Source organism: Pipra filicauda, unplaced genomic scaffold (assembly GCF_003945595.2).
Source record: "Pipra filicauda isolate LSUMZ 115617 unplaced genomic scaffold, ASM394559v2 scaffold523_size368350_pilon, whole genome shotgun sequence".
Taxonomy (NCBI): domain Eukaryota; kingdom Metazoa; phylum Chordata; class Aves; order Passeriformes; family Pipridae; genus Pipra; species Pipra filicauda.
In genome coordinates, this window is record NW_024104669.1 from 125,373 (window position 1) to 138,259 (window position 12,887).

The 12,887-nt window shown below is 36.9% G+C and overlaps 1 protein-coding gene across 12 annotated transcripts in view; it reads right to left on the minus strand.

The window, feature by feature from the left end:
* UBR5 (ubiquitin protein ligase E3 component n-recognin 5) overlaps positions 1-12,887 on the minus strand; it is an 86,015-nt gene that overhangs the window by 27,586 nt on the left and 45,542 nt on the right. For 9 of the 12 annotated variants that reach the window (XM_039387031.1, XM_039387033.1, XM_039387032.1 and 6 more), the window contains 7 exons: positions 7,540-7,683; positions 7,331-7,442; positions 6,972-7,126; positions 5,970-6,167; positions 4,667-4,877; positions 4,017-4,061; positions 549-675 (listed from right to left, as the gene is read on the minus strand). In XM_039387031.1, coding sequence (XP_039242965.1) covers positions 549-675; positions 4,017-4,061; positions 4,667-4,877; positions 5,970-6,167; positions 6,972-7,126; positions 7,331-7,442; positions 7,540-7,683 — 992 coding nt within the window. The remainder of the gene's footprint in view (positions 1-548; positions 676-4,016; positions 4,062-4,666; positions 4,878-5,969; positions 6,168-6,971; positions 7,127-7,330; positions 7,443-7,539; positions 7,684-12,887) is intronic. The other 3 variants (XM_039387028.1, XM_027717577.2, XM_027717575.2) reach the window with 1 other exon arrangement.

The window sequence follows — 12,887 nt, forward strand, 5'->3', positions numbered from 1 at the left end:
GTCATCAGAAATTACAATTCTGTCAGGGTCAGAAACATCCTTTAGAGCACCCTCGATACAAAGGACTCTCACTATGACAGTGATTGCTTACGATAAAAAGAATCAACTTAAGTTCTTCCCCACTGGTGTTGGTCTCAGTATTTATCTGCATAAGTGACCACTTCTCTCAGAAATTCTCTTAAAACAAGCCTGGGCACCCGTACAATACTTCCATGATACTTAATATTCCTTGGTAAAGAACACTAGAGCTTATCCTCAAATTCCCTCTCCCCACAAAAAGGAGCATTTTCACTTCACAACTGAGGAGACAAAGCACCAATCCCAGAAAACAGAATTAATTTAGAAATATCCCACCATTATTCCTCACACCAGAAAAAGCTTAAATAAAACCCACTAGAGTTGTAGTTTGGTGCTTGAAGAAGTGAAATCCAACTTAAGGCTAGTAGTAGAGCCCATTCTTAAACTAAAAGGAAAGAATTAATAACAGATTGGTAATTAATACGGAAATTAGCATACAGAAAACAAGAAGAAAGCATTACTGCATTTACCTTCTGCTGCTTGATGATCCTGCCCTATTTCCTGGACCATTACTTGACACAACAGAGATTGCATTTGCAATAGCTTCCACAGCTGAGAGCCTTTCAGCAAATGTATTCCTTTCAGAGCGCTCTGCTTCTGAAAAATCAAGAAAAGTGTCAGTGCTAAAATTTCACTTGGGAAAATTATAAGAAAGGAGTATAAAATATGAAATGTCACTAGTCAGAAAATGTTCCCTGTATTTTATTATTTTTTTTTTACATTTAGAGGGACAGAACTTAACAATGATTCTGACTGGGTTTGGTTTATAAAAGGCCATTAAGGAAGTAAATTCGAGGCACCCAAGCTCCAGTAGAAGCTTTCAGTTTTCAGTATCAAGAGACAAGGACCTAACATGTAGCTGGTTCTAGATACTTGTTGAGTCGAGGCTTCGAAAACAATGACAACAACAACAACAAAAAAAACCCAAACCAAACCAAACCAAACAAAAAAAAATCAACCACAAACAAACAAAAACCCCAGACCACTACAAGAAAACAAGCATACAAACCACACTTCACAATGAGCATCCATGAACAGCAATGCAAAGTTGTAGGCTTGTACGATACACACTGTACATACAAACATGCTTCGGAACCCCCCCTGATGGTTATGAGTATAATAAGGCAGCACAAACAGTTTGCATGAGAAAGAATGAGCATTTCTTCTAACATCTACAACCCTAAGCACAGTAACACCTAAAGGTTTTATTCATAACGAGAACTCAATTGTGTCAAGTGCAATACAAAAAAAAAAAGCAAAAGCTTCATTGTACAATACAGCTTGAAGCAACCACCTGAATCAAAGACCTAATGTAGATTTATTTATCTGCAAGATAAATACACAGATAAAGCAGTAAAGTCAGATGTATAAGGTTTGCACAGAGTAACAGTCATTGCTTCTTTAGGAACTACTGACAATTAAAGATCGCATAACCACTACACAGCAAATTGAAATGAATCACTAGCACCACGGATCCAAAACAACTGAAAGAGAAGTCACTTTCAGCACAACACAGGCCAGGAAAGGGATAATTTTCCTTTCAGTGGAGTGAAGGACAATTTTTGGTACAAACTAGAAGGAAAAGTTGTATTTCTGAACACAGAAAAATATTTCCTTAAAGTGACTCTGATAATTCTCTCAGGACACGTTTCAAAGATGCTAGGGATAGTGCTCACCTTCCACTTAAAGACTTTTTGAACTGGCAGTCAGCTTATACACTTATTTTCACACTGACAGCACTAAGACCTAGATAATTCCTTTTTTTTTTTTAAACAGGAAAGTGCCATTAATACCTGTCATTCAAAGAATGAAAAAGACAAACCAATGGTGTTTGTCAGCTTCTACTGTATGTTTATTCTTTAGATCTTTCTACTCATCACAACCTGAAGGAGCAAAGATCTTAGATTTTGCTTGTTCACAAGCACGTGCAGGCTTCTTAGACAAAAATCACCTACTACCCACAGCAGACGACCAAGTACTTACAGAATACTATTCATGTGCCCCTGGCTCTACACAAGTTGACCTGTAGTTGACAATGAATTGCCAGTGTATTTGTGCTGTACTCCTTTCTCAGATCCACTAGTTCTCCTAACTCATGACCCATCACTTAGTACTTCTGGACCCCTCACACAGCAAATCACAGCTCTTGACAGTGACCTCTCCAGCAATACAACCATTCTCTGCAACAGGTTTCACTTGTTCTGGTGAAAGTAAACTGTAACTGAATTTTCGCTGTTCCACTTACACAGTTCATTTTTGGAGACCCATCAATTGTAAATGCTTTGGCCCTAATGGTAATTTGCTGTTCTGTTGGCTAATTAAATCTGTCCCAATTCCCTACACAAAACCCCTCAGTTTTCATGTGTTCAGTGATGTTGGCTGAAATTCACATCATAACTCCTCAATGATTTCACATGCTTTGGACACTTCTTTTGGACACGTTTCTTCCGAGATCTTTTCTATTGGCAAGACTGAGGAGATACCAAAACATAGAAACAGAGCAGCCTTCCCCCAGCTTTGTATAACTGGGGCCACTTTTCCTGCAATTCATTTACCCAACATTGCAGGAGCTATGGCAAAACTAGGCACAGGATCTGAGAGAAAAGGCGAAAAAAAGCTTATCCCTGCCCTCAAAATTTCCTGTCACTTAGGGAAGAATCTAAATAAAGAAGAGTGAAGAATCTCAGGCAGGTACTAGCTGGGAAGGGGTGCTATGTTCTGAAATTGTTAAGAAACATCATATCTGTAGTCTGGAATTGAAGCCTTTACTCACAAATTAAACTTCTCTTACAGTTTAAGAGATGGCCATATAACTCTCAGACAGTAACATTAGTCACCACTGCCCTCCACATGATGCAACAAAAATAAGCTTGCCCTAATACCCATCACTAACAGTTACAGTAGAAGCTAAATGTGACCTGAATCTAAAGATATTAATCCCCTTCAAGAACAAGTTTTATGAGGGGAAAGAGAGAGGCAGAGGAGTGTTACAAGTCTATCAGGTTCATGTTTTTCATTTTTCATAAAGTTAAATTACATCCAAATGAAGTTACTGGAAAAAAACTGTCAAGGTTGCAAAGACAAGCACTCAAATTAGGAAAAGTCAGATTAGGTTTGCCTATGCATCCTCATTTCAAATTCGTTGTGTGCTTACAGTAAACCAATCTTCAGTTACACAGTTGGGGTTTGTTTATTTTGGGTTGTTTTTTTGTTTTGAATTTTTTTGTCACTCCACCCACCCTGCCCCAGGCAACAAGACCCCTGCCTCAATCAGTGCACAGGATGGACGACACACTAAAGATGAAGGGTTATACAACAAGCAAGTTGTTTATGCCTTATTTGCTGCAACATTTGGAAGGGGTGAGTAAGGCAGCAACAGCTTGACAAGGAGAGGGAGAAACATTGTCTTGTGTTTAATGCCACTGAACATCACTCTGGAGAACTGGAACCTATTTCTGCCACATCTAACAGCACACAGAACTTTGCGAAACAAGTTTATACAGATGATTGTGATACATTTTACTAATTTCTCGACACCTAAAAGGTGCCTGACTCACAGAAATAATTAATATTCACGAATCAACTAAAACTACTATTATACAGCTCTAGAACAAAGTGTTTTGAAATTATACCTTTTCAAAAAAAATGAGATCAGGCCCTAGGCTTCTCAAACAAAACCCTCAAAATTAGTTAATACTTTGAATATAGAAAAACTTCAAGCAAGAGATGAGAAAGCTGCAGCACTACCCCCATTCTATAAATAGGGATATGAGGAACAATTAAGGTCTATAAATGACTAAAATTCAATGACAGCACCATACAAAAATCCCACAAGGAAGTTCATTCATTATTCAGTGCAGGGTTTGTATGGTGTGCAATAGTAAGGAATGGGGCCACACACTGAATGATGAGGATAAAAAGAAATATTGAATAGCTACCCATTCGGTGAGCACCGTCCATCTTGTGCACTGAATGAGGTAGTCCTGTGGAAAAAATAGTATGACGGTGTAATTAAAGACCATTTCACAATGCATACCCATGTATAGCACATGGGTAAACTTAATTCTGGCATTTCCTAATTTCTGAGTGCTTGACTTAGCAACCTTTTTCTGTTAACATGCTTTTTACATATCAGTATTTAATAGATTTTTTAAATGGTGTCAGTAACTGGCATTAATAGGTCATTCTTTCCCATTTCTTGCTACGTGTCAATGGCAAGTAGTATTTCTTATTGGAGGCATTAACATACACTATAGCACTTGAAAAATATTAAATACTGTTTCTCATAAAAGTTTATTAGTGATATAATGGGGATACTAGTGATATAACAGTAGAAAAATACTTTCTTCATCTAAAAGTAACATGTGAATGTCAAAAGTTTGTCTTTTATAATCAATCAACTTTTGAATTCTTATAAAACCTTATGAGAGCGATAAAAATGTCTCAGCACCTTTGAAAGGCTAGGACACATTTTAGCTGCTAAATTATAATATACCCAAATATGAAGAGAGCAACCTTTATTTCAGATTTCTTGAAAATGTATAAAAAGTTTATCTTCAGTATATTTTCATGATACTGTTGAGCTCACCCTCTTCCTCTTTTGTTTCTTTGTTGCTGGTTGGAAAGCATACAGATACACAAGCATGCAGAATATTACGGTTTCCGTCACATCTATGGCCAAGGAACGTCTGCAGCATTTGTGGATTCTGATCCAAAACAACTGCTTGTTCAAGATTCATCAGGTATTGTCTGCAAGCTTCATAGTCACATCGAAGAATGTGCTGCATTAATGTTTGTTTCTGTACTCAAAAGAACAAAATATTTTAGAAATGCAAGTACAAACAGCAGGCATATAACCAACCTTCATACATACTTCTAAGTTTCCATTTTTGAAATTAATAGAAAAGTCTTTATCTAGGATAATGGCTGGAAGTCAGTGCAGGAACCGCTGGAAATATGCATGATCTCAACTATAGCACTGTTAAAAACAACTGCGTGCATTCAGGTACAGACAAGCCAAAGGAACAGAGAGGCTTAAGCAGCAGAAGCTGTGAGGCTCACAAAAGCATTCCTTTGGCTTCACAGCTGGATTCCTAAGGTAGCTTACTTCTATTTCATGGCTACATGTAACATGGGGAAAGTGGTACCATGGAAAAAACCTAAGGGGGCTATATGAACTAGCTCTTACATATTTCTTTTTAAACAAGTGATATATGCACTGAGAAGTGAACGATTAGAAGCTGTTGAAGGTCTGGGAGGTTCACCCCATATATAACGAGTTTTTCCACAATTACGGAGTAGTACTACACTGTGCAATCCATCTCAGTCTAACAGGTACACAGTACCTCGGGGTGGCAGCAGAGCACATGGTAGATCTAACCACAGTGCCCCAAATCACTGAGGAGTTTTTACAAGTATGACATATAGAGGCTCTACAGGCGATTCAAGTGAAAAAACCTTCACTTGACTCTCACAGTTTCCTAGTGTATGGTCCAAATATATGATTAAAAAAAAAAGCAACTCAAAATGTATTGCATTCTCAAGAAAACACGTTGCTGGATCCCTCAGAAAAACTGTGCACCCATGAGACAAATAAGACTGTACAGTTTTGGTAGACATGTTAAAACGGTAATCATTTTAAAATCAATGCCTGAAAGAAACTTACTAATTAAAAGCCTGATACAGAAATCATGCACCCCAAAATGGATCTTTCACTTTACTTGGTAAACGTGTTTGTGTTTTCATGTTTCTAAGAGAATCTTCTGCTGAAAGTAGCTTGTTCGAAATAGTGAAAATACAAATCAATATCTAAACACAAAACTGCTGTAAGCATAACTTTTTAACACCAAAGGGAAAAAAGCACGTAATTGGGTAGTAAAGAAAATATTTACCTCGACAGCCATAATGATAATAGCAGCTTTCTTTTTGATGGTCGAGTTAGCAGGAAGATTTGTTAAGGAATGAACACCCATTCCAAGACTACTAATAGGTGGAAGATCAAGCCAGTCAGGGTCTCGTATTCCACCCATACAATCTTTTGCCATTGGATAGATTGTACCATTTCCATCTCTAAGAATAATAGGCGATTCCTACATTTGGGAAAAAAAGGTTTTATCAATAAGTCTCCATAGTTTATAAAAACTGGACCTTCCAAAAAGGTCCAGTTCTTCTTGACTGCTAACAATGACAAGAGTTTACCTAAGATTCTCATTTATGTCATTGTCTCCTATCATTACAAGTGGTGCAGCGTAAGATACAAGATTCCCCTTTACAAATACCCAAAATGTGCTTAATATAGTAAATACTATTAAAAGTATCTTTCTCATCATATACATATATTATGAAATGTTACCAGTGAAATGTATAGTACCTATACTTTCAGCTTACTTAAATGCTCCAAATAAATTTGAATACATTGAAATTCAAATTCAGTTATTTTGACAAAAATGTTTCTTTCAGTTATCCTAAACAAAGTATATTGTGTTTGTGCAAGAGTTGCACAAAACCTTAATATATATTTTTAATGTCACATACGGGTTTTTTTTCTGTTAATACTTCCATTTATTATCAAGAGTGGATCTTTATCTGATCCAGTTCCAAAACATAGCTAGATAACAAGCTTACACTAACCCAGGAACCATTCTGTCAAGTTTTTTTCCCCTTTTTTTACATTTGAGGTAGAATCTGAGTGAGATGTGCTTAGGTGAATTGATTGCTATTCCCCTTGTGCCTTCAGAATATTAATGGCAGCATCAAGTCTTTCACAACCTGTCTGAAAAACTATTTCTCTGCCAGACTTCAGAAAAGCCTTACAGAAGGCTGTACCATCTCATTCAAAGATGATGGAAGTGAATTGCAGTGAGGTTAAATGACTGAGACAGAAAACCACAAACCTGTCCAGCTGTAAAAATAGCAACACTTCTCTCATTCTGACCCAGGAATGCAATGCTGCTGGTAGGGAAATTATTTTCCTGTTCAGCCTTTCCTGTGGCGAGGTCAAATATGCAGTATCGAACCCAGCTCCCAGTTTTCAGCACAGCATGCACTCCTTCAAAAACACACGAAGAAAAAAGTTAGTGTCTTACTGATGGCATCCAATAAAAGAACTTCTAACTAAAGCACTTTCAAGGAATTACTAATATCAATGGAAACAACTGTGCATGTTCTTTTGACAGTAGGTGTTTTCCACTAGGACAAGAGACAGATAATAAATAATAAACAGAGCTGGACTTATGGGGTAAGTCCTACTTACCTTTTGAATCTACATTTACTGCTAGGATCTCTGTTTTTTCAGGAATACACAGTTTTTTAGGTGTCCTTTGGAAACAGTCAGGAACTTTTGGAGTTCCACCAGTTTTTACAACCTGAAAACATACGTAAAATTTTACACGGCAATTAAGTACACACAGTGCTGACATTTCAAAATACTGATTGCTTCCTCGGTCTTTTACAAACACATACCTGCAGTTCATCTATTCTGAGCAGCCTACAGTCTTGGAGAAGAGAAGAAGGATCGGGATCTGAATTAGAACTGCTCTGACAGTTTGCATTACTGGAGGTGCCCGGAAATTTCACAGCAACGTATGCACCATCCACTTTTAGCACCTACAGGCAGAACACATTGCAGTTCTATCAAAAGCTTTGAACAGAATCTGATTTGCTTCAAAATAAACCAGACCTTTAACAGGAAAAGAAAACCATTTACCATTTAAATAACCATTGTTAAATTCTACAGCTCTTGGTCAGTAGCCTTGTCATTTTGCTAAAATTACTGAAATATTAAAAACTTGGATTTCTTATTGACTTCATAAGCACCCTGAATCAGATCAAAGGTCCCTCCATTTCAACATCCTACATCCAACAGGAACCAACATCAACTGACTAGAAAAGCTCCTACTGATACTCCCAGCTTCCGCCTTCTGAAAACAGCAGGACAACTTCATGTTTAATAGCCTGGATAGATCCTTCTCTTACTAATTTGTCCAATCACATTTGGAAATAAACACCATCCTTGTGGCAATGAAGTCTAAACATTAGTTTACCAAAAAAAAAATCTACACTGAGCATCTTAGCTCTTATACTACAAGACAAAGGAAATACCATGGTTTTGGTTGGATTCCTGTTGGCCCCCTGAGACTTTTTAAAGCCTCTGTCACAGAGTCTTAGTGCTCCTTCCTCAAGAGGAATGTGTATAGTGGAAAAAAGAACTGTTGGTTTATGGTTTATTACCTGTTCTGTACACTCAATGATAAAGTTCTCTGCTCAGTCCTTAGGACTGAAGGATACAGACAAGTCTATCCAGACATTCTTCATGCATCTGTGTCTTTCTCTGGCCCCCAAGGAAATGGAAGTTATTCAACCCCACATTCACACAGTCATTTCTAAGACTGTAAGCCTCTCCAAAGAGTTGCTACCATGTATATCTAATCAGAACTGTCAAAACAGGCTTCCTTGATATAGAAACTTCTTATGCTATCAACAAACAGCAAGGCCCTTCGAGTTTCCAGGTGAGACTGTAATTTTCTAAAAAGGAAAACAAAGCTAAGAAAGAAGGGAATGAGGGAAGGATTTACAGTGTTTTAATTTTGAACAGAAATAAGAATTTTGTGTGCTCTCTGTCTTGATCAAAACTAGATATAAGCAACCATCAATCTTGATTAGGCCCTAATTTCAGTAGTGCCTACAGAGAAAGTGCTTACCAAGTAATATTAAAGACCTAAATGTAATCAACTTTATCTAAAAAGGCCCCAACAAAAGAAAACATCTCTCAAATTTTCAATATACTGTAATAAAAATTCAGGCATTTCCATGTTTTCTCTCAATTTCTTTATCTAAGTGCACCCTCTCAAGTGCACTAGAGAAAATGATATATTTATTGACAAACATTAAAGCATTAGCAGATTTTTTGTTACAAAAATTACTGTGGATAGGTACAGCTCTTGCTCCTCACATGCTGAAACTTCTCTCTAGAAGCAGAATTACTAGTTCTAGTAGTAGAGCATCACTAATGGTTGTAAGAATACTACTCAAAAATTTCAAAATTCAGACCAGTCAACAGATTCACAAGCATTAACTGTCATCTGGACTATAAAAAGACAGATTTCTATTGAGACTGGAACACTAAACAAAAGCTGTGATTTAGTCAGAAAATTTATTCAATGAAAATTTGGATGTTTTTAAGATAATCAGACTAATGTACAAGCCTGAAATTGCATGCCAATGGTGCAACCACAGCTTCTAGACAACATGTAGAATCTTTTTTTTTTTAATGACTAAATGTTCCTACAACAGCTTTGTACATTTGGGCTGCTTTCTAAAAGAAACACACCTTAAGAAAAGGCACAATTCCCAAATATTTAACATATCCTATCTCCATAACTGAAAGTTTTTTCCAACATGCTTTCTGGCTGCTCTTAGTGTTATCAACTACATCACTTCTCACATCACTTTCGATATATTCAATGAAATGCTGGCAGCTTTTAAAGTGCTGGAACTCTGTGGTGACTCTTTCAGAGTCCACATGGCAAATATTTTTTTTTCTTTCTCATTCAAGAAGAAAATCATGTACCTTTAAAAAATGATTTGGCTGAGAAGATATTCACAGCATTTGAAGATTCTTCAAAGAGTAACTCAAATCAGTTCTTTAGTTGAAGTTACTACTACTAGGCTACCACTGTTGGCTGTTACACAGAAAGAAAATAAAACCATCCATTGATGTAGCGAGCAAGGAGCTTGAGTGAAGCACTTGACAGCAACTGCACACAGAAAGCTCCAAAGCAGAAATGTGGTATAATGAGCTGGCAGCAAACAAGGTGAATATGCAACAAACATTCCTCTTTAATTGAAATTATATAAGTCTGAGATAATTGAAAAACTCATTAACAAAAATAAAATGCAAAAGCTTAAAGGATTGAGATGCTTTAGCTTCCAGAACTAAGGTACTTACACTGTTGATACTGCTGATGCAGAAGTTTCACCAATTAGAAACAAGCATTTTACAGAACTACATATACAATGTTTGCCTTACTAGGCCTTAATTAAAAGAACGGAATCAAATGAATGAAAAAAGCAAGCAACAACATGGAAGTTTAAAGATTTTTTTTCTAAAAGCAGAATACCTTTTTAGTGCATTTTCAACTACAGGATAATAAGATCCAATCTTTCTTTTTAATGGAAGAAGAGAAATGATCTGACAAACTGAAAGATGAACATAGCTGTTATCTCCTTTACCCTTACCATCAACCTACTGCCACACTCCTTGACACCACAATGCCACAGGTAGTTGTAGAATCTTTCCCTCTCCAGAACCACCACATTCCCTCTCAAGACACAGCAGCAGAAGACCAGGGAAAATACACTTTTTATTTCTTATCCAATCTCCTTGTTGGAATGGAAGAAATTTTAACATCATAGAAAAGGCTTCTACCTCTACTTGCAAAGTACAATGAGCACTTTCTAAGAAATACTGAGACAATTTGTAAAATATTCAACTTTGAAGGATTAAAACCAGACTCCTAATAGGGACTGGGTAACTCTTCTGGGACAATAACCAGCCTGACCTCTTTCAATTTATCATTCTCATTGCAAAGCTTCAATCTCGGACAGAAATTAAAAAAAAAAAAAAAAATTCAAGTGACTGACTGAAATAATGCAATAGAAAGTATAGGTTAAAGAACAAACTACTCAATCCAAATTAACGTTTCACAAAATACCTAGGAGTTGATAAGCTTTCTGGGCATAGGAACTGCAAAACTGGTAACACACAGGAGTCTCACCTGCTTGAGGATAACTTTGATGACCAGAAGCAGTTTGGGGAGACCTTGGTCACTGCCAGTGGAAAGCCTCAGACCAAAATGAACCGCAGCTGCCAAAGAAAAAAGCAGCTCCAACTCAGGTTCCCTACCCCTCTGTTCTAACAGGGGTTCCAGACACCATCTAAGCCATTTCAGAAAAGAGATCCAGAAGCTAATGTGGTTAAGCAGAATATCCCAAAGTGCATGGGATTGACAAAAAAAGCTTCAATTCCTCTGATATCAGTGAGCTGTAAAAAGGCTTATTTTAGTCCATATCTTTTCTTAATGACACTGAAAGACTCCATCAGACCTCTCACTAACACAGACAAGAGACAAGTGCCAGGCTTTTCCATTCCATCAGTCTTCCATTAGGTGGACAATCCTGTAATGACTACCTTCTCCATCTAATGACAGACTTGGAGGAATAAAGGTTTAGTTTTGTTCCAAGTCATAAAGGATTTAAATTGAAACAAGATTGGAAGGTAATAAATTCCAAGGAGCAAGATGACTAAACACAAGAGTACATCTAGCAGACATGCTTTCCTAATTTCTTTCAAGACTACCCCAATGTAAGAACTTTTGTACTCTCTGGTCATTTGCTGCTTTGGCGTCATATGTAATACACACTAACAAAGTGTGTGTAAAATGCTGGTTGTAAGATCTACTGACATCAAGATAATCACAAGCACTCAGGGGAGAGCTGTTACATAATCAATAAGTGCCCAGAGAGAAACAGGCATATTAGAAGTTGATATCATCTACGTGCCCACCGTTGTACAAACAGAACACAGCAGGGGGCTTGGAAGGATTTCAATTAATCAGTTTTTAGAGACATCATGGAGTTGCTGTGTGTATCTGAAAGCACAGGGATGGAAATTTTGTAAAAACAAAACTATTTCAGGAACACAGGCTGAGCATCAGTAAATTTGAAACTTTTTCCTATCTCTAAGTTCCACCTCCTGAAGACTAAGTGAAAATTCTTTTATACCCTTGTCATAAACTGTATTTCTTTCTTTAACCTGGACACCACCAGGCAAAATTTGTTATGATTTTATCTGCTGGATTTGATCTAAACACTAAAGTGTTACAAAACTGTAAAAGGAAAAACATGAATGACACTATACATCACTGGAAAAGGACAGCATGCTTTATGAACTAAAAAAAGTATCTTTCCCAATAGATTCAGCAATAGTAACAGAAGACAGACCACTTACTTGTTTTAGCAATTTAATGAAAATATTAACATAAAAATTCACGGTCATCTATATTTATGATAGTAGTTCTTGATGCAAAGCACAGATACCTTTGCAACTGTACACAGAAATAGGAGAACAGTCTCTGCCCTGAAAATCCTGGGGTCTAAAACAGGAAGGACAGATAAGGACAAGAGGAACTTCCCCAAAGCTGGTATCAGAGGAAACAATGGTTTCAGTGACTTCAACTAGCTCTCAAAACTTCATTTTTTTTGAAGTTTCAATGGATTAAGTTGCTCCATGCTCCCATCTGCAGAAATGATCTAAACATGATAATGAAAATTCATTGCAGGCCTCCTCCTTTCCAAGATACTGCTCAAGGCAAATCTTTCTTACACTGCCGCACAAGTAAACCTATTAGGGATGCAAGTAAAAATAACTCTTACTAAACCCAACTGCCTTCTGTTGGACAGTTATTTCTCTTCTGGTAACTTTTTTTTTTTTCATTTTCTGTTAATCAAATAGAAAGCAGCCCAATCATTTCCTCTTGTGGAAAACCTTTACTGGCTTTCTTGTTGCTCTTATTTTTGAAAAGCATACCAGAGAACTGTCTAGAGGCCCTAATCTCCCCTCACTCGGCACAGCAGTGCAAAAGGAGAAATTAAGTATTTTCCTCTATAGGACTCTGAGTCACAGCAAAGGTTTATTAGAGAGAAAACGAAAAAAATTACAAGGACTAAACAGATTTTCTGCAGTAATGAATCAAATAACTTTATAGTCATATTAAGGAAGCATGTAATTTCTAATCAAAATATTTCTGTTC